This window comes from Leptidea sinapis, chromosome 21 (assembly GCF_905404315.1).
Source record: "Leptidea sinapis chromosome 21, ilLepSina1.1, whole genome shotgun sequence".
In the NCBI taxonomy this organism is placed as follows: domain Eukaryota; kingdom Metazoa; phylum Arthropoda; class Insecta; order Lepidoptera; family Pieridae; genus Leptidea; species Leptidea sinapis.
In genome coordinates this window covers 11751667-11775263 of record NC_066285.1, presented here as the reverse complement: position 1 = coordinate 11775263, position 23597 = coordinate 11751667, and the positions used below count along the sequence as shown (strand labels likewise).

At 34.5% G+C, this 23597-nt stretch overlaps 1 protein-coding gene across 1 annotated transcript in view; it reads left to right on the top strand.

Annotated features, from left to right (window-relative positions):
- LOC126970651 (insulin-like growth factor-binding protein complex acid labile subunit) overlaps positions 1–22441 on the top strand; it is a 55965-nt gene extending 33524 nt beyond the window's left edge. The window contains exons 2-4 of the mRNA XM_050816733.1: positions 16604–16701; positions 17149–17272; positions 21277–22441. Of these exons, the coding sequence (XP_050672690.1) occupies positions 16679–16701; positions 17149–17272; positions 21277–22326 (1197 nt within the window). The 5' untranslated portion in view covers positions 16604–16678 and the 3' untranslated portion in view covers positions 22327–22441. The remainder of the gene's footprint in view (positions 1–16603; positions 16702–17148; positions 17273–21276) is intronic.
- Positions 22442–23597: the final 1156 nt, after the last annotated feature.

Genomic DNA, 23597 nt, shown 5'->3' with positions numbered 1-23597 from the left:
TGCAAAGGAGCCTCCCAGAGTAGCTCCTGAGTATTTTGAATTTTTAAACACTAGCTAAGACACACACATTCTCAAATCAGAATTGATCATGCAATATCGCGTATACCTATACCATAGTATATTTTAGTCTTTCGAAGAGCGAAACTGAAGTGGCAGTGAGCAGGGCACATAGATCAACAGACAGATGGCCGTTGGGGCAGTAAGAGCACCACTTCCACGACCAGACTGGTGATCAGGGCTACGGTTTTAAATGCGGCCAGCTGTCCGGCTCGCATCGCAATGGTGTCGCATTTTTGGCGCGGTGGCTCCAGGAGTTGATGAGCTGACATTAGTGGAGATAGATGTCGAGAAATGGCAGTCATTGCTTTTTTCACTCTTTTGATTAATGCGATGATATACGGGCCGCAACCGTCATAAACCGTATCCACACATAAAAAGGCATAAAAGGCATTTATTTTCTCAAAATTGATTCCTTAAGAATTATTTTTGATGTCAATTCTTATATACTAGATACTACTACCGCTTCGGAAACAAATGGCGCTCTTAGAGAGAAGAAGCGGCGCAAGAAACTCTCCCAGCGTTTCTTTTTTTGCGCTCTTTTCAATAAAAATATACAATATTTTTCATTAATTTCTATCGCTATAAAATAATCATAACCGAGGCCCAAGCTGTCCGATCACTTAGATATTCAGCTGTTGAGTAATAGGATATACGACAGAGCCATTTTTTTTTATAAAAGATTTAAATTTATTTATAGATAATGCTTGAACAGTGGCTGGGACTTTATTATAAAAGTGTACACATTTACCCTTAAAGCTATTATGTATCTTATAAAGCCTACTAGACGTAGTTACAATCAATCTCTTATTTCTAGTGTTATAATAATGAAAATCACTATTAACAGCAAAAAGGTGACGATTTTTGTGAACGTATATTAAATTTTTCTTTGAGAAACTGTCTATAACCAAGCTATATAGCACGAACAGCTCTCTTTTGCAGAGCAAACACTATATCAATGTCAGCAGCATGACCCCACAGTAAAATACCGTACGTGATGCTGTGAAAATAACTGAAGTACAATAATATTATCTTTCTAACGGCATTTGCCGCAGAGATTAATCTATCTGCTAGTTGGGCAATATGTGGACCCCACTGAAGCTTTTTATCTAACGTGATGATACCCAAGAAGACCGTAGTGTCCACAAGTTCCAATCTCTGGTCATTTATAAGTACGTTGGTTTGTATCTCCGCTGTGTTTGGTGTAATAAACCGTTAACACTTTGTTTTTTTTACTGTATAAGTGCAGATTATTCGTCTCAAACCAACGCACTATCTGGTCAAGATCTACTGAATAGGTTGAATGAGGGCAGTGCAGGACCAATCGTCATGGTTATCTTTGGGGGAGGCTTTTGTCCAGCAGTGGACGTCTTTCGGCTGAAATTGATGAATGAAAAATGTTCTTTTATTCTTACAAGAAATAAATAAATAAATTGTCACAGTATTTTTGTTCTATCTAACATAGCTGTTTCTTATCGACTAGGTGGATAAACGAGCGTGCGGGTCACCTCATGCTAAGTGAAGTTAACTTATTAAAGTAAAAATTCTTTAGCATCGTTGTGATTTGAATGTCGATGAAACGAAAAAGTGAGACAGTAAAAAGAGACCAACACATATTATATTCATTACATTAACGTGGGCGAAAATGAGATTGTAAGCATCATACAGTATTTTAGTACCAGGCGATCATAGTTAAAGAAGAGATTGTCTTATGTATGACGCGAGTATATCTTAATTCTAACGTCATGCGCACGACGTATTACTACATAGAAACCAGGAGAACATAAGTATGGTAGCGGTGATAGTTAATGTCTTTCATAGCAACCTCATCCATTAGTCATCCTAGCAACATGTACCAGGACTTCATATGCAGCTTAGAGGTTTATGGACAATGCAGTTTTCACTTCTGACATTTGTACGTTGTACGCACGCAATTTTTTTATGCAGCCACTTGATAATAAAATTACTCTAACCTATTAGGGTCAGAGTTTGCACTTTTTTTTGAAGAATCATATCAATTTAAAATACTGCAAATGTAAGTTTACTTGTACGTGAATAATAATAATTCAATTTATCACTTCGTATTTTTCTCATGGATCTGAAAGGTGAAAATTCCGAGAATTTTTAACGGAAGGTACGTTTAATATAATCGGAGAGTTGTAAAAGGTTTTCGCGACCAAATGATAACAGGCTAGGCTTTTGCGGCGCTCACTTCATTCACACATTTTACGCATAATTTCTTGGTTTTTTAATGAAATTGTTCGTAGTGTATTTGTGTGCAAATATTAATCTTATCTAATGAATCGTTAATACATCAATAGATATATAGTTAGCTTTTTTGTTACTGGTTCTTCATTTATTTCCCTTTGTTGGACATTTGATGAATGATCTGATCACTTAGTATTAATTATAAAATAATAATTACTTAAATTTAATATTAATTTATAATATTATTGTCGTTGTTAACATTGTTTGCTTGGAAATCCCTTTTGTCTGTATTTTTTAATATGATTGACTGTGGACTGTGTCTGTTGCGGCTAAGCACTTACACCGATTTTATTTTAATAAATATCCTTTTCTTCGATTATTTTCGCCGTCACCTAGAATTAGCTGTTTATAGCACTCTTACCACGTTGTTAACGGAAAATACACCTTTGGGTAACTGCATCTTAATAAGTTACTTTAAGAAAATGATTAATATACGCTTTTAGCGATTCCCTTAATTTTATAATTAGATGTTAAGTCTCATTTGCCCAGTAATTTGACTAGCTACGGCGCCCTTCAGACCGAAACACAGTAATGTTTACACATTACTGCTTCACGGCAGAAATAGGCACCAATGTGGTGCCCATAATCTAGCCTGCATCCTATGCAAAGGAGCCTCCCACTGGTAAAAATTTAGAATCCCATTCAGGTTATCGTACAATCACAATTTGCAATATTCGCTGAGAGCGAAAAGCGGCATGTAGACTATTATTTGTCTACTTTTCTAATGAATACAACAATACAACATAAAACCTGAACTGAATGATAATTTTCAAATCAACCCTTGTTCGTGTGTATCGGACCGCACACTTTGTGTCCACACGTAGTGCGATAGCAAGTTGAGAGACGAGCAGCTTGCAAGCGGCCATGTTTTCCGGCCACCTATCGCTGGCCCGGTGAATTGACAAAAGCTGGGATAATATTATAATGAATATCAGTGTGACATATTTCAAATATGAATACCAACCTAGTGAAACTCTCTAAGAAAAAATCGATTCACTCGATTGTATGTAACGTGCAGTCATTGATACAATGACAGATACGGCTGTAACCTTGTAAAAAATGGAGATAGCCGAAATCCACTACGTTTTAAGAAACTGTTCGATTTCAAACTTAGCCGGATTATAATTCTTTGCCAATCGCCATACTGTAATTACTACTATTTCAAACTTATGTCAAATCACTGCACGTTTCATACTAAACCAAATTTAAATTTTTATTTAAGCAGTTCCGCCTCTTATTACGTAGTATTTATATCCTCTTTGATGAATACGTTGCGTTCATATTTAATTCAGAGCAATAACAAAAACGTAATCTAACGAAAATAACTGGAAACCGATGTTGTGAGTCACAAAATCAAACATAAGAGAAAAAGTTTGAATTGAATCTGATGAATAATCTGCTTCAATCTTAAGAGAAAAATGAAAAGTATACATCACTAAACTTTTAAACTTTACAATTCCTAACTAGTCGGGATCTGGTGGAACAGCTTACATTTCTTTTTGGTTTAATTTGAATACAATTATGACTCTAGAATTCTTTCTAAACTTGTTAACTTCAAGCAAAAAATACAAGAGTTACTTAACACTAGGATTTATTCTTGAGATTGTTGTCATTATTGCCAACCCTGCAAATCTTTTACGCAGATGGCTGTGTTGAAGAAAGCATACAACTTCTCGGTTAATCTCGATCGGTTAGCTCAGTTGGGAGAGCACTCGCACGGAACGAGAAGTCGTGGGTCGGAGTCCCGCATCGTTCACAAAATTTTGTTTTCAGATTTTATTTGTGTATAAATCCCAGAAGTGAGGGTTATCACTTTAAAAACATAACAAATTGTTTAGATAGCTGTGTGTTAGAACAGCCCCGGACGAACATTGCAAAGACAGTGAGTTCTATTGCTACAAACGAAATACATTTAGACTAAATTGGGTGCCAACTATAAACATTTCAAAGTGCTACTAAGACTAGGATCGGTGCCATTATAACCATAAATAACGTAGTGGGCGAGAAACTCCGAATTAACTTTGTTAAGTTTATATTATACTAATCTGTTGTTGTGTTGAATGGCGCCAGGCTGTTCTGGTGCGGTATACTTAGTTGTTCGTATATTATTACGTTAACAGTTATGCGTCTTGGATAAGTCCCAATGTATTCATTATATACAGTGCGATTTCGCTTAATTAGTAGACTTTGCATTACTACAGGTTCTAGTATTGTCTTATAGCAATGTGGAGTTAGAGATATTATATGTTCGAAGTAAATCCATCGAACAGCATTATATTACAAATATTGCTTAGTAGATAATATTAATTACTTATAACCATGTGTTGCCTTTAGTAAGGCAGTACGCGAGTAACCATTGATCGGTCCGGTCCTAGTTACCATTAACCATTTGTCGATAACCATTACAGGACTGGTCCGAGTAACCATTTTAACCAATTAGTAGTAGAGATCCGCGCACTCACAAGTAGGACCAATAATTATAGTTATTCAGCAAGTGTCATAGATTAATTTAGTATCTTAAGTAAATAAATACTTTAACTATAAAACCAATATAGATATCTACCCCTAAGTGCACCCCTTTTCATTATAGTTGCACTTATTTTAAATTAAACTTTGAGGTCTTCATTGATAGGTTATACTTTTGTTATTTTTTTTTGCTTTGGAAAGGCAATTGATTTACTCTATCTTTATTAAATCAAATTAACCAAATGTTTTGAGTTTCCTTTAGTTTTAATTCCGCCAATATTTGTCTTTTAAACTATTCAACACGTGATTCGCGTCTACACGAGGCATCCTCAGCACATGTTGACTCGCACAAATCTGGCACGAGACTAAGGAAATAACACTAAAGGAACCTCAAAACATTTGGATAATTATGGATTTCCGAAAAATAACGCCTACTTCAATAAATTTTCTTAAATCAAATAAAATTAGAATCACTTTGCCATTACCAGTGGGAGGCTCCGTTGCACCGGATGCCGGCTAGATTATGGGTACTACAATGGCGCCTATTTCTGCCGCGAAGCATTACTGTGTTTCGGTCAGAAGGGCGCCGTAGCTAGTGAAATTACTGGACAAATGATACTTTAAAACATATGTCTTAAGGTGACGAACGCAGTTGTAGTGCCGCTCAGAATTTTTAGGTTTTTTAATAATCCTGAGCGGCACTGCATTGTAAAGGGCAGGGTGTATCAATTACGAACAGCTGAACGTCCTCCTTTTCTCGTCCTTTTATTCATAAAAAAAATCTTTCATATGTTGTTCGAGGTCAAAAGTTTTCTTTTCTTTTTATATTCACCAGCACTTTGGAAAAGGTTCAGTTTTAGTGAGAAGAAGTTGCAATAAACTCATTGACACTCTTTTAAATAAACAAACTTTTCAGCTGCACCGTTTTATAAATCATTTCAATTGTAAATAGATGTAAAAAAATACTCTAGAGTAATTTAGTGAGATACATATTTGATAGTTGTAAGCTTAGATAATTTATCCGTCTGGATAGAGTCTCTTGATCTAACAACAACCGATAAAAACAGGCCAGGAATATTAGTTTAGTGTGCGTCACAAGCTACGTCTTACACTCGCGATTTGTATGACACTTTGTGTTAGTGTGCTTGAATATCTTAAAATAGAGGTAAGTTCTAAACTCAATTTTTTTCGACATTTTCACAGCTGCCAAAGTCTATTTAAACGTATAATTGGACGTAGATCCTGAAAAACGTTCCATCCCACAAACATCACATTTTAAGGAATTCGTGTTCAAAGTTTGATAAATATTAATGTATTCCCTACATGTGGGTTGGGCTACTACTAGTCATGATGTCATTTAAAGAGTTCCAGTAGGGCTGCCATTTTTTGTCAGTCCGTTAATATGAATCACGTGACCAGTTTTGTGTTCTTAACTCAATTTCGACATGATTGTGGTTTGGAACGTTTTCCTGGAATTACGTCCAATTAATAATCTAAGGTTGTAAGTATGTATAATATGTTGTGTGTAAATGTTGATCCCATTTATACATGAGTTCAGTTACAGTATGGCACTGGTGTCGACTTTTATAAAGAACCCCGAAGATTACAATTACATTGAGTAGGTATAGATTACAAGTACATTCTTGTTCGATATATAATCATAGAGGGTAATAATGTAAATAGTAAGCATACCCCAGTGGCCTAGCGTGCCTTGGAGGGCCCCTTATTAAGGGTACAGATTTCTCACAAAAGAAAAAAAATGTCTTCATTAAAAAATATATTTATTCATCATTATTAATCTATCCGTCACTTTTTCCAAAATGTTTAAAAACAATTCAAATTAAATAAACACTCTCTTTGCCTTTTCTTTTGGCAAGTAGCAAAAGTTTTTATTAATTTTTGCTTACGAAAGTCGGGGGCCCCGGGCTACGGGCTACGGGCTACGGGCTACGTATAATTTATACCACAGATACGGCGGTTGCTACTCCCCTGGTATACCCACCCCTCATATTTTGTTGTTAACTATTTCTTCAAGAATTTATCGCCGTTGAGTGGCATCCTGTTAATATCGCAGTATCAAATTATCTTCTCCAGTTATTGTAGCACGTTAATATACTTCACACACATTGTAATGTATCATCATTTCGTCATTTAAGCCACGCTATATGTCATCCTGTACAGTTATTATAATAATGAGTGTAATTTGCAGTGAAGACGTGTTTCACGTGTATATATACTACTGAAGCGGTACGTAAAGGGAGGTCACAGAAAATTTTTGTCTACGTATGAGATTTTTTTTTACAACTCAGCAACATTTTAACATACATAATGACCGTATCTATGCTCAAAACTCTAAGGAAGCTTCCCAATTAGTCGACAGAGTGCAACGTGGGCACTTTCCAACTTCAGTGATAGTTTGGTGGGGTATTAGCTACGAAAGAGTGACTGAGCCATACTGTTGTAAAAAAGGTATCAAAACATCGGCACAAGTGTATAGAGATACCATTCCTGGGTAGGTTTTGAAGCCCTAGGGGAACAACACCATGTTCAATAACTAAGAATGGTCCTTCCAGCAAGACTCGGTGCCGGGTCATAAAGCTCCGTTTACGCAGTCTTAGTTGGAAACGAACGTTTCGGACTTCATCAGAGCTGAAGACTGGCCGTCATCTAGTTATCTTAATCCGCTGGGTTATGATTTATGGTCAGTTTTAGAGAGTACGGTTAGCTCTAAACGCCATTATAATTTGGAGACCCGAAAACAATCCGTACGATTGGCAGTGACGAATTTTCCCATGGAAAGCATATGTTTTATTGATAACTGGCCTCAACGTTTGAAGGACTGTTTTGCAGCCAATAAGGCCACTTGGAATAAGCTTTTTATATTTAAATTTGTTTTATATTTATGTATTAAACTAACACACTGTAAAAGTAATAAAGGTTATTTGCAATAGATTTTTTCTTTGTTTCAGTATTTATGGCAAGACTAGGTATACATAGTGCTTTGTGAATGAACTGCGGCGTTGTGTCGAGTCGTAGCATTATTTTAGGTTGCTACCAAATATTTCACGGGAGTTTTCAACAGATAATAAGCGAGATCCCTAAACCCGAATTCAAACAAAATTAATATATTCTTTACGGAATCATCGCCGCCAAAATCTTTACGCCGCTTTCTTGAAGGCTAAATTCATCTTTAGTTAAATTCTGGAGGAACTATTTCGTTGTATAGTGAACAATCTTCTCTTTTTGCATGCCTCGAACGTGAAGTGGCGAGGTTGTGCTTTATAACCGACCTGTAAAGGTCACACGATTTCCACTCTTTAAACTCCATATTTTTTTCTATTACTCTTACACATTATAAAAAGCACATCAATATAAAGCTGAGACAATAATGAATAATCCTGATACTTTTTTAAGTTGTCGTATTCGTATTAATATAAATAAAGTTCATTAAAAAAATTTTTCGTGGACGTCCATTAGTCTGTGGTTCAAAAAAACGGCGTGGTGCGGATATCTCGAAAACGACTGGACGAAACGACTTAATATTATTTCACAATTTTCAAAATTAAGCAGAGAAGGTCCCTTTCGAAAATCACTACTGTAGGACTTCTCGTTTTTTTTTTTTTAAAAAAACGCAGGTGATTCGATTTAATTCGAAATTTAACTTTTAAAAAAAATATAGCGTGAGCGTTCGAGGTTTGATCTTTTGGATTTTCCAAGTTTTTCGGTATTTTTAGTCTGTAATTAGGTGATCACCAAGTAAGTTTTCTCTACATTACATAACTAGAAAAACCATCACCGAGCGACGCGCGGAAAAATTTATAAAAACTTCTGAAAATTGTAAAAACGAAAAGAACGAATAGCTGAAATTGTTATTTATTACTTTGATGGCTCTCAGGCTCCACCTGTGTGTAACGTCAATATATTTCCTGCCAACTGTGCCTTAATTGTGCTATTAATTATGAGTAAAACGACAGCAAATTAACATAAAAAATGAGTACGAAAATATTTTTTTTAAGAAAATAAGGGACAAGACGAGCAGGACGTTCAGCTAATGGTAATTGATACGCCCTGCCCATTTCAATTCAGAGCCCCTCAGTATTCTTGAAATACCCAAAAATTCTAAGCACTACAATTGCGCTCGTCACCTTGAGACATAAGATGTTAAGTCTCATTTGTCCAGTAGTTTCACTAGCTATGGCGTCCTCTAGACCGAAACACAGTAATGATTACACATGACTGCTTCACGGCAGAAATAGGCGCCGTTGTGGTACCCATAATCTAGCCGGCATCCTAAACAAAGGAGCCTCCCACTGGTAACACAGGATATCACAGGAACCAGATGCTTGCTCTTCGGTTTATTGTTAAGCTTTGTCACAAAGAACTCCGGTGAACAAACGCTGGATAAATGGTATCCCTTCTCCTTCAGTCTCTTCTATCGTTTGGTATATGTGTACCCGGCATTACAAGAAAATTAAACGGGTCCCCGAAGAAAAAAGAAAACAATAGTATACTTAAAATATAAACTGCTATTTTATCCAAACAAAACGCAACAGTACACTTTTAATACTGAAAAATTAGTTTCTAGTTTTTAACTTGTAATCCTTTGTATTTTTCTAAGTACATTTTATATTTTAGCAATTAAAATGAGTGAAAAGTATCTACTTATAATGTAAAAGGCTCATTCAGACAAAGGCTTATTATGTTATGGTACATATTTTATTATTAATGTGTTTTTTTAATTATCCCTGTGATCCCGGTTAGGATACAAAACAAGAAGAAAGTAGACTGTATTGTTGTCGACACAATGTCCAAAGTTTTACTTAAAATTATATACGCGTAGTACAGAGGCGTGCATTGGTTTTCTAGCAAGTGCCTACCTACTGTAGATCTAACTAGTCATATTTATTTATTTATTTAATTAAATTGCGTTACATGCGACTTAGTTACTAAATAAAATTGTAGTTCTAAATAATTATCACATGCACCTCGTAATAAGGCATAGCAATGAACGACAAAGGGGCAGACATTCAAATATATTTTTCCTCTAGGTATTCATTAATAGAATAGTAAAATTTTTACAAAAGTAACTTTTTCAAAAAGGTTATGAATTTTTTAATATTGGTTTCGGCTTTTAAGTGTTCTGGTAACTAATTATAAATTTTAACTGACATTGGGTAGGGACCGGAACTGTGTAATGTTAATTTAGAGTTAATTTGCATAAGATTATTTTTATAGCGATGTGTGTTGTGCCGGGGCACGTCTATGATTTTAGTTCGCACGTCTATTATTATTTTAATTTGCGCTTTAGTTCGACAGTGCTAGGTTTTAAGTCAAAATATTGAAGTTGTTTGTGTTTCGTTATAGTTTCCAGACCATTTGGTTAATCTAATACTTACTTTGTAATATTCTAGGTACAAGTAGGTACCTAATAAAATAATAGTTCTAAATTTTAGTATTGCAATATGAAACGGTAGACTGCCTATATAAGGTATTTACTAGCCCCCTTACTCACAATAGTTTGCTTACTTAAAGCATTGCTAATTCTCACTCTGTCTTCTTCTATTGAACTAAGTCAGAATGAGAAAAACACTCCTAAGCGGCTGTTTAAAGTTAGCGGACCATTATGAATAAGGGGGTAGCTATTTAGCGTGAGCTAAAACTTACTAGGTGGGTGTTCAATAAAAGTTTGGCTATATAGATTGGAACTAAATTAACTTTAATACTAGTGGTATTTATTCATTTAGGTTCATATTAAGGAAGGCATTGCCTAATTGCCTAAGTGGAATTCACGCCCCTGGTATGTATAGTATGGCAGTATTAAAACAAAATATATGTATGAGTCTTTATCTGTTGTCATATGACACAGTAATTTATATACAATTATAAGAAACACCGCACAAGGAAGCTTTTCTGATAGCTTGGGACCGAGCCAATGGCCTTGGAGGAATCGAGTGGAGCTAGGTTACCTCTCTCACACAAGATTGCCATCGTTTTAATTCAGAATTAGAATCATTTTTTACTAAATACCAATATATAACAAATTTCTGTACAAAACTAACAAAACAATTAATAAAGTTTCCTACAATTTTTATCTTGACTGAATGATTAACATGGCTCCTACTGTATAGTTAGTATTTTGGTGATTTTTTTTCGCACTATCAATAAAAAATAGTTTAAAAAAAAAATCTCATTTTCTGTAGATAGGTGTATAACTATTTTGTGTAAAAATATAAGTTTTATATAAACCGTCAAGAAAAGGCTTAAATTATGCGCTATTTTGGCGATTTCTTGGGATAACGGCCTTAATTAAAAATTGTTATTATAAAAACGCCAACAAGCAAGAACCAACTCCAGCACATAGGATAACAAACACAAAAAAAAATCTGCATCAAAATGTACGAGTATATCAAACAGTTTGAGAGTTTCAATGCTATAGACAAAGACAGAATATAAACTAACGAGCTGAATAATGAAGCTATTGCGATCTATAATATATATATAAAAGCCTAATTCACATAATATATTATGTGAATTAGGCTTTTATTCTGAATAATCAAATATTGATCAGTTTAATATTGAATCTAATTAAAATTGATGCGACATTATCTAGCACAGTCGCGTCATAATATGATTGAGCTGATGCGGAGCTCGGTTTAATTACGAATTGCCGGATTAATTATAATAAACCCGTAGATAGTATAAAACTATAGGAGACATATTTTATAAAATTGACTGCAGGCCGGACTACTTGAAATATTAGAAACATTCATATTAAATATTCATTAATTTTTTACCTATAACAAATTATTTGAATGTTATATGAACATTATGAACTTATGTATATATTTGTAAGTTATAAATTGAAAAACTACTGATTAAAAAAAACATTTACAGCGGAATGGTATGATTACAGTTATATTGTTGTTTTATTAAAATAAAAAATAGAGATCTCTATGAAAGTTGCAAAACCATTGCCTGTACAAATAAAAAAAAACATGTTTAAAAAACCTACTTCAAAAACTGAAAAGTAAAAAATAACTTAATAAACATTTAATTATGTATTATATATTTTATTAAACCACTTATGAAAACCTAATGCCTTTAATATTAATAAAATACTAAGGGTAATACAGGGTCTAAGTCGGTGCCTGCCCGCTTGGGTTGTTTTGTTCTAGACGAAGCTATCGCGCTTAAAGTCACGCGTGGCGAGTGTAGGTACTTACATTTGGCTACATTTGGCACCGATATAGGGACACGGAATAATACTAAATAATTATATAATATAATCAACCTAACTACGTAAATATTCATAAAATGAAAAGAAAAATTTTTATGCGACCAAATGGCAATCATTCCGCATCAAACTAAAGAATAATCATGTAAATTTATATTTCATAAAAAAACTACACGTCAAATTAACCGCCTTAAGAATTTTCGATCAGGACACCCGTCCTGACGCGATCTTAACATTTTGTACGCATCCCAAGATAAGTAGGTACTCAAGGCCACTAAAGAAGTTCTTACTTGAAAAAATACTTACACCTACATAGTCCTGCTGAGACCCTCTATAAAGGGCTTACGGAAACTTATGAATATTTGTGAATAGTTCGCCTCGACTAATGGTTTAAAGTATTACGTATATAAGACAGAGATTATGGTATACAGACACGATGGGTCGCATATTGTAAGCCCAGTTATCACTCTGAAGAGATCTCAGCTCAAAGTTGTTTCTCAATTTAAATACCTGCGGCATATTATAAGAAATGAAGGATGCTGATGAGATTGAAAGACAAAGGAGGTCTATTTCCGCCACAAGGAACATGTTAGCCCGTAGATTTGCTAGGTGTGGTGTACCTGTAAAAATTTCTCTAATCAGCGCTTTCTGCAAAGCATTGTTTACCAGTTACTTGTGGAAAAACTGTACAAAACGAGCTTGCCATACGCTACGTGTGCAGTACAATAACGCGTTTAGAGCAATGCTTAAACTACCGTAGTGCTGTAGCGCGTCGGGCATGTTTGCAGTGAATACGGTTGACGATTTCTATGCTGTATTAAGAAAAAGAGCCGCTTCCTTTATGGATCATGGCATTAGAAAAAGTTGTAATTTAATAACTAATGTTGTAACTATGACATTTCTGACCTGTAACAACTTATTGATATATTTAACATAGTATTTTAATGATGTAAGTACTCAAATGAAATATTTATGAATTATTTTTAATAATTTTCTTTTTTAATTCTGACATACATTAAATTTTTTCTGTAAATTTATTCAAATCAATGTAAACTCAAATATTTTCAACACACTTACTCGTAAAGTGAGCCTCATTACATCGTTCTTAGGGCCATAAGCCGAACACTATTACATAATAATAATACTCACTAGTACTAAATATAATTATCCCTTCAAAGTTAATAGCTAACTGCAAATTATATGAGAGTGAACAGAGCATTTTCAACAGTTTTTTTGTAGCAACAAAGAGCCAATGCCGCTGAAAATCCATTTACCTTTTTGGGAATAAATAAATGTGTCTCTAATTAAGACGACAAAACATGTATTATTATCAAATACGTAATAATTCACAATAATTTGTTATACAATATACGCATTTTATCTGATTTACGCCATCGCCTACGGCTGACTGCAACCCACAGCCCCGTGTATAATGAGTAATCACAAAAATCATAATTTACTATTAAGTAATTGATTGTTTGTAGTTTTATGGGTCAAATGCCTGAAATATATCGTTTTATTATTATTATTATTGAGTTGTTTCCTTATAATTAGATCAGGTTTATAATGATACGCCCGCGATGTGTATAAAGATTTAACTTATTCCGTCTAAGCGCTACGGGGGCTCGGAGACAACTGAACCGGGACATAAACATTTTTGCTTGAGTCGACAGTTGTACCCCACATTATTATTGTTATTACATGTACACAGACTACTTTCTCTCACAACACATACCCATGTTGTAAGATATATTTAATGTCGAGTAAATTTGTAAATATTGATTATAATTATTATTTATATCTGTTATATCAGTGGTTAGTTCATGGTGCCCACAAAGTACCATGTACGAATCACCGGTAGATGCAAATAATTATATGAATTCATCATATAATTTCAACAATTCAACATATGGGTGTTTGTTTCCCAGTCATGGATGTTTATATGAATTTTTGTATCTATAGTGATCTATATTGTAATTATCTTGCTCCGAAATTATCGGTTAAGATTTCAACAAAGTATACAGGCTGTCCCAAAGTTATGGGACATGAAGGGAAAGTACCTTAAATAACGTAGATAGGGTATCTTACTGAAAGAAGACTTTATGTTATTTTTAAAAGTTAGTAATTCTGCATTCAAAGATTTTCTAAAAAATACTTGCCTCAAATAATCAATGCTTATCTGGAATTATAATATCGCTACTTTTCGAACTTCGCTGTCGGCAGTAAATAAATTTCTTAAAATTTGACTCTAACATTTTAAGCTGTTCCTTTCTTTTAAAATACTATGTTACTTAAGAAGAGTTATTAGTTTTTGGCCATTCTTTCGATTAGCATCATAAAAGTCCCCTACTTTTGATTCTTTTGTTTTTATTGTTTACATTTAAGTCGGTTCGATTCCCAGACGAAGCAAATAATTTAAAAAAATCTTTGAATGCAGAATTACTAACTTTTAAAAATAACATAAAGTCTTCTTTCAGTAAGATGCACTATCTACGATATTTAAGGTACTTTCCCTTCATGTCCCATAACTTTGGGACGCCCTGTATACATAATATTACAAATTAAGTTTATAATTATATGAGCTTCAGTTTCATTCTAATTACTTATTTAAACACAAAGTATATCTCAGGCGACGCGCCTAATGGTTTTCCCAATTGTGGATCTCAATCTGCAGCATTGTACAAACAAACATTTCCTGCAATTTTAAGTTTTTGGCATCAGACTCGAGAATAATAATGCTGAATTCAGAGTGTGTTTTGTATTTGAAGCCGCTGTGCAGCGGTGACGTTCGAGGCCCATTATTTATATGTAGGCTTTTATTATACAATGATGTCGACGCTTTAAAGCGCTGGATCTGTTTATTTATCTCGAGTAGTGGAGCGTGCGATATAAAATATACGTATGTTGATAAATGCACGGAGCGTGAAGAGGTGATATAAATTTTATATGATCTATGCGAGGGGTAAACTGGGTTAAACGATAAAACCTTATAAAATCACATTCGTTGCTCTTGTGTTTTTCCACTGCTGTCATAAAATATCGTTCAGTCGTTAATAATTGTTATTAAATGAATGTTTTATCTAAATGTTTTGAGTTATCGTAAGTTTATAATTAGCGATTATCAGCTAGTGTTAAGTGATCACCGTGGCTAGACTTTTGAGGAAGGTGTACACGCTTTTTTTGAAGATACCCATGTCGTATCGTGCCGGAAACACCGCACAAGGAAGCTCATAGCACGCTTTGTAGAACGTGGAAGAAAGCTCTTTGCAAACCGCACTGTGGAGGACCGCCACACATCCAGATGGTGGCGATGATATCCTAATTAGCGGCGTGTCGTGCGAAGGTGGTATTCGGTGGAATCAGGTGAAACAGATCTTCGGAACATCTCTGCTTCAACTAATTCGACACGCGTTATCCCTCTTCACGAGTCATCCTCAGGAGATGTTTACCCACTGAACTCTGAAATAAGAGTGATTCAGATAATTATAGATCTCATTCAATAAATTTTGTTTGGAAATTCTCCTTTTTTATACCCGAAATTTTGACAGCAGTTGTATTGTATTAGATAAAATCAAAATGGCGAATACCAAAATGATTACAAATACTTATCCTCACCTAAAAGGTTGGTAACTCATCAGACCTCTGGTATTGTGGTTGAGAGGTTGCTTTTTCACTTCCTGCAAGCACCGTCCGAAAGCCCTTATATATAACTATATACTTATATATATACTTTCTCAGTACATCACCAGATCAGTTTGATTGTTGGATTCCTATATTAACTCTCTTGAAATACTATATTATAATAATATATTCCAGTGGCCATCTGAATCTTCTTATTCAGTTCCAATTCATCAAAATATGATACTGTCTGTCAAAGCTAAAGTTCTTTATTTGCAAGAGACATTTGCAGCTAAAGTTGACTTGACAGACATGCAAATATTTTAGTTTTTTGTTTTAGTTGTGCAAACGTTTTATAATTATTATTCTGTTTTACAGATTTTGTTTTCTTATTTTTGAATATATATATGTGTTGTTTAGTTTCTTTTTTGTCTATTTTGTAGTTGGTTTCAAATCCCTACTAATAATATTACAAATGTGACAGTAAGTTGTTACGCTTTCACGCCTAAACCACTGAACCGATTTTGATGAAATTTTCTGCTGAGATAGACTTGAGCTTGGAAAAAGACATAGCCTGCCATGTTTCTTCAAAAAGGGCATGAAAGGAAAATGGAATGGAAATAAGGGATGAAAGATACTATGAAACTTTGTATTAAAGCACTTCATAAGAAGTAATTTATAAACATTTGTTTGATTTCCGAAACTTTGACTTACATGGGGATAAAATAAGAGATTAAAATTCGCAGGGAAATACTATTAAAGAGACTGGCCACAGTGACGAGATAGAAGAGCACCGCCAGCAGTGAAAAAAGAACAGAAAGAATATGTGTATTATTTGAAAAGTACCTATCCTAAAAAATAAAAAATACTATCCAAATTAAGTATTCCACGCAGACGAAGTCGCGAGTAAAAGCTAGTAAAAGTAAATATAAAATAAAGTACATATGAATATTTTGTCAGGTCAACCGAGCGCGTGTGATGGATGTCCGTCGGTGAGGACTACTGGCGGGCGCCGCCTTGTCCCTGCGCCCGCCCATGGCCCCGGCGCTACTCGTCAGGTAATATACCAGTGGGAGGCTCCTTTACACAGGATACCGGCTAGATTATGGGTACCACAACGGCGCGTATTTTTGCCGTGAAGCAGTAATTTGTAATCTGTATTTCGGTCTGAAGGGCGCCGTAGCTAGTGAAATTACTGGACAAATGAGACTTAACATCTTATGTCTTAAGGAGACGAGCGCAATTGTTGTGCCCTTCATAATTTTGGGTTTTTCAAGAATCCTGAGCGACACTGTATTGTAATGGGCAGGGCGTTTCAATAACCATCAGCTGAACGTCCCATAAAAAAATATCAGTATTTCGAATTTTTCAATTCTATTGTTTTTTTTATTCTTGGCAACGCAAACACCTGTATATTGAACATTTGTAGATAATTGTCGAGCAACACACACGACGCATTTATTTAAATAAAACATTCACAGTATGTGTCGCTATTTCCCTTACAGATGTGTGGTGCGTTGGGCGATCGTGGTGCAGTCATGGACTGTTCTTACATTGACTAACAGCCAACTAACACCAGCGCTGGTACCGTCTTGTCCGACGCAATGTATTTGTCTTTCACAATCACAGGTAATTTACATTCGAGATATCTAATGCCTTTGCTTGCCAGGCGAGAATCAGTGGTTTTCTTTTCCGGGAACCTGGCATTTTGCCATTTATTTTATTTGTGCATTGCGGTTATAGACCCGTGTATCTTCCTGTTTAGTAACAAATGAGGCCGCGGTTCCATCGTTCTACAAAACAAATATATGTAATATTATTGGAATTTTAGATAACGTTGATATTTATTCTAATTTGAATAAAGTAAACATATAACAATACTATGCTTGGTGTACAAAATTAAAAAGCAGATCCCGATGATGTTCTTGCGTGCGTTTTTCTCAGAACATGAGGCACTTCTTTTCTGCATAGATGGTTAGTTAAATAATTCAGTATCTATAAGTGATTGAAATATTAAATATGCGCAAAATGCGTTCTGTACCTAAATCTTTCATAATATATCTTGTTAAGTTTTTCACGACACGAATGTTATAGTTGTTAGTTAGCTATCGTGTATAATTGAAATATATTCCTCACAATAATATACTCCGTTACTATAAATCACTTTCTCTCGATAATAGTGTGTGATATAAACTGTCCTCAATTGCTCTCGTAAGTCAGTTTTCGGTAACCACGATGTTCTTACATGTCTTTTCTGTAACATCATCACGCATCAACTCGAGTCGAAGATTACCACAGACTAGAACATTAATTTAAATTACTACAAGTCCTTCTCTTCTTCATCACATTATCTACAATACACTACAAACTACCTCTTCATTTTATATTCTAATCTTTGAAATACCACTAAATCAATTGATTTCACATTTTACGGTAAATAATCTATTACACCCCAAGCAACTTGGATTTACCATACCGTTTGACTCTTGGAAGGACTTTCATGACGTAATAGCTATTTTCTGTGACCTTCCGAAGGCTTTTGATTGCGTGGATTTTAGTACCCTTTTACTTAGCTTAAGTTTTATAGTCTTTGTGACAATTATTATTTATTTTTATATTAATTGACTTTTTTGTTACTGAGTCGTAAACAGTTTGTTGTAGATATTTGTGGTACAAATCCAAAAAGCTTTGATGTAGAGATAGGTGTGCCACAGGGTTCGATCTTTGGCCTGTTTCTTTTTTAGTCCATATTAACGATCGTTCATTTATGGTAGAAAGAGTTGCTGATATAGTTTTATTTGCTGATGATACTTGGCAAATTTTTTAAATAGTAAACTACACTGGGGCCCACATTTCGGTAATTTAGCATTTGGTATTATGTGCTGTAACTTTTGCCGTTCAAAAGGATCAGACAATTAACTGATGTGAATACAGCTCGTCTATTTTGTGTACTTCTTTAACATTATCTAATTAGATTTGCAAGTGTGGGGAAATGCTTCGGATATTTAAAGTATTTTTGTGCTATTAGAGCAATTTATAATATGCGACTTAGACTTAGAGACTCACTTCGGGAAAAATTCAAGTCGATAAGCATCCTAACCCTTCCCTCACAATACATTTATGAAGGTTGGCCCATGTATATCGATCAGTACGGGTAAGTCTGAAACTATAAGATATAAGTTTTGAAAAAAACGTACATTATGTCTATTTAGGTAACATCCAAGTTTGTTAAGTTATTTCTAAAATATGCCTAGCATTATGTGTTGTTGATTTTTTCTCCAATGATTACATAAAATGTACTATTCAACTAATAACCAGATTAATGTTTGTACATTTTAATAGACAACATCCTAAAGTCGATATTTACCAACAATTTATACTTTTAAGGTATTGTCTAGCAAAGAGCTCCTTTTTATTGATGAACATTGATATTGTTATTACTGTTAAGCATTTTTTAAGCAGTTAAAATATACTGAGGGACAGAAATTGTGCCGTCAAAGCTTTTGAATCAATGTTAATTTTGTTTGTATCGAATTCCTTTTCCTTTAAAGGTATTGATGGCACCTGCTGTCCCCTATACAAATAAAAGTACTATTATTTAAATCTTATTCTTTCAATGCCTACTTAAAATACAAATTTTTCTGTGCTTTTTTGAACCCTTATTCGACACAATAATTAATAAATAAATTGTAATCAATAGTTATCTTATGGTCTTATATTATTTAATCCTATAATTTACCCTTAATAATAAATTTAATAATTAAATGTATTAATTGCATGGGCGAACCAATCCATCTTTGTAATGTATCCTATATCTTTACATTTTTATGATTTTAAATAAAATACTTTTTGAAATAACAACGCGTGTAATTGTAACTGTATTTTTTACATAAGGTTTTTCACAAACGTCGGGTTAAATAAATAGATTTCAAAAAGTGTAACTTTAAAACATATCTATATACATATACAAATACAGATAAATGTATGTAATCCATTTAAAAGTATTTTAATTAAATACCACTCGCTTTAATCAAAGAAAATACTATATATAATATGTTTATAAATTTTATTTGCATGTTTGGTCTCCACTCCAATTTAATGTGATATAAAAAGTTTTTTTGTGACTGTGTACATGTTGTATTCATCAAGAATTAGACAATCCCACAAATATTATAAATATGAATATAAGTTTGTTTGTAACGCTTTTACGCGGGTCTTACTGAACCAAGTTTGAGGAAATTTGGAATAGAAAATCCTCGAAAAATTATGGCTCCTGTGTGATTTGTGAAAAACTTAAATTCACGTCAATGAGCTACAACTATACCAATAGTATACCAATCTTCCTCGAAATAAGATTCATATAATATGTTGGGAACGGGAGCGAAAACAGGAACCGGAACTGGAATAGGACATGAGATAATCTTCAATTCCTAACTTACTTATTATTTTTAAAAACCCTTTATCTACGCGGACGAAGTCGCGGGAATCAGCTAGTATAACATAAATATTGGCAAATACAGTTAAATCCTTTGACAATACATCGAATTGTTCTCTATATTAATGTGGAGTATTTGTGAAGATAAAGTTCGAAACAATTCAATCACAATATGACCATGGGACTGTGTGGGTAAGGGGTAGTTTGTATATTCAGAAGAGGATTAATTTTATGGACAAAACAAACAATACCAATTGCAACACGAAATCATTATCCGACGGGTTCATTCAAACGGAATGAAGTGATGTTCGTTCGGATTTAATGTTTATCGATAGATATAAGTTTAATTTACTATGTTTTTGTACCGATATATTAAGTTTCGCGGATTTGCGTCGAACGTACGTCACTTTATTTAATAAACAATAATTCACATCTACCTTAAAGAGGCTGTAAATACTACGTAATAAGAGGCGAGAATGTCTAAGTAAAAATTGAAATTTAGTTTAGTATGAAACATGCAGTGATTTGACATAAGTTTGAGGTAGTAATTACAATATTATGGCGACGATGGATAATCTGTCTAAGTTTGAAAGCGAACAGTTGCTTTACGGCCGTTCCCAATATTGCAATTTCCATACAAACTTCTATCGCTGGTAAGCTATACGACGTCCCATTGACAGGCAGCGTATACGGATAAGGTGAGTCACCGTCGATAAGTTTATTGGGACAGAAAAGTCAACGATAGTTACGATTTTTATCTCAAGTAAGAGATAGACTGAATATTGGGAACTTCCGTAAAACGTAGTGGATTTCGGCTATCCTCCATTTTTTACAAGATCTCATGTGTCAATCTATCAATTACTGCATGTTTCACACAATCAAGTGAATCGCTTTTTTCTTAGAGAATTTCGCTAGGCTGTGTATTACGAGTAACTTCCTATAGCAACTGTCTGTACTTTGAAATTTATGGGATGGCGTTATGAAAATAGTTTCTATTGTACCTATATATACAATATTTGATTCTTATTGTTGAAGACGTTTCCGAGTTCCTTAAAAATGAAATTATAAGCATTATAGAATTGCTCGTCTTAATTAATACGATTTAATAAATATTTAATCAGGTGTTCTCTCTAGTAAAAGATTATTTTTTGGCTTTGGCCATATAGTTACTACAACTGAGATTCTTATACTATTGCAGGTGGTGTGTAACAGTGCAGCATTACGAGGAGTTCCGTCGGCATTGAGTTCCAGCGTGATGCAGCTGTCATTATCACGAGCAGATCTTCGTGTTCTACGTTCAGATGCGTTCGCCCATCTCCGTCAACTACGGCGTCTCTCCCTTGACGCCTGCAACCTGACCCGCATACGCCCGTTTGCCTTTCGTGGTCTTCCGCGGTTGGACGAACTCTACATACAGAACACTCCACTTGCAACTGTGGACTCATTTGCATTCGCTGCCCTTCAGAATATATCTTCAATTGTACTCTCTCATAACCGCATTGCTCAAATCGAAAGTTATGCATTTGCGGGAACTAACTTTATAAAACTTATATCCCTAAGGAATAATCCTATTAAACGTATATTAGCTCACGCGTTCTCTGGTCTTAATGATGTATCTCAGATAGAGTTGCCTTCTGGAGTAAAATCAATTGAACCGCAGGCGTTTGCAGGCCTAGAAGGAGTGGGGATATTAGAGCTTGCATACATGGATTTGCCAGCACTCTTAGCAGACACGTTTTTTGGCCTGACCCGTGTCGGAAAGCTTGTTTTGAGAGAATCAGACCTGGGTATAATAAGAGTGGGTGCATTCGATGGCTTACGACGTGTCGACATTCTAGAAATATGTAATAATAAGATTGATCGTGTCGAAGAGCTTTCTCTAATACAGAATAATAGCGTCCAAACTTTTAAATTGACTGGAAATCACATGCTGGAGACGCCTGAGGCAGTTATTCTGGAGGTAGAGGATATTATAATACGCGGTAATCATTTGCCGTGTGAATGCGGACTTGATCCAATGTTGAATCCTTTAGCGATGACCTCTGATTTTGCGGATGAAAATTTGTGTATATCACCGCTCAAAGTGAGGGGTCGAAGTTTATCTAGTGCGGCTGGATCTGTTTGCCGAGGCGACGGAGGGGGCAGTGCGAGGGCGCGGGCGGCCGCTTGTGCAAGCCCAGTCGGTGAAAATCTTGCTCAACCTCTGACATTAACCTCTCTAGTGATTGCTTTCCTTGTCAACAGCTAACTACCCGCCCTGTTCAATATTGTATGTGTATGTAAATATTGTATATTATGTAAGAATGTAATGCGAAATTTTACATTGAATGGGTTCATTCAGTATACGTTGGACCATAAATAAAAATTGCCTTTAATGTATTTGTTTTATTAATTCCATGATTTTTAAGAGTTTTATTGAGAGCTCTGATCCCGTTAATTCGACATTGAAAGGTTTTGATTTTTTGAAGAGGGTATTAAATTAAATAGGTCAAAGAGGTAATGACGGCATGAGTTAAAAAATGGCATGTCATGATCATCAAAAGTGATGGATACAAATAGCTCAAATACAGAGCACTGATACGAGTAATTGTTGTAGTTTTTGACAAGCTTTAACCCACATGAAGGGACAAAATAATTTAAAAATATAAAATACAAATTCTGGTTACAAAAAGTTTTATAGTAAAATCACTTTGTTTTTCGATCTGCCTATTTTTAAATTGTAAATCATTTTCAAATAGTAAATCAAAATAAGGCAAGTTTATATTTATTTAAAATTGTTTTCTGTTGTGAAGGAAGCCTTAGCTGCAGTGTTCAATTGCCTTGCTTCTAATTTAATAGGCTTGTTATTTTTCAATAAAAAGATGTTAAAAAGTCACAGAAATTTTCGTGTGTCTTACAGCAAAGCTACAAACAAAAATTATCGAAGATTTGTTTGTTCATGCGGTGTGGACATCCCTAAAAGTGTCTCAACTCAGTGAATCAACGCTAGTAGGGTAGATATTCCCTTTACTTGGGGCTGTGCGATCCAAGTTACGTTGGTAAAGTGTTAATGAGTTTAGTACATAACAGAAAACAGAAAGTGAAAACTTAAAACTATAAAATAATAATAAATACCAAAAATTTAGTTCATAATTTGTAGGTACATTAAATTATAAAAAATATATTATGAATTTTCATTGCAGGATACGAATGTTAACATGTTTATACATTACTAACTGACCCAGCAAACGTTGTATTGCCGATATTAAAATCGCGATACAAAAGTAACTGTTGATCGTAGATGGGTGAAAATTTGAAGTTGTGTGTATATTTTTTAATGGTGACTCATAATCAAACAAATTTAAAATAAAAAGGTTTCGTGTGGACCACCCTTAACATTTAGGGGGATGAAAAATAGATGTCCGATTCTCAGACTTACCCAATATGCACTCAAAATGTCATGAGAATCGGTCAAGCCGTTTCGGAGGAGTTCAAAGTTTAACACCATGACACAAGAATTTTATACTTATATTAGATATG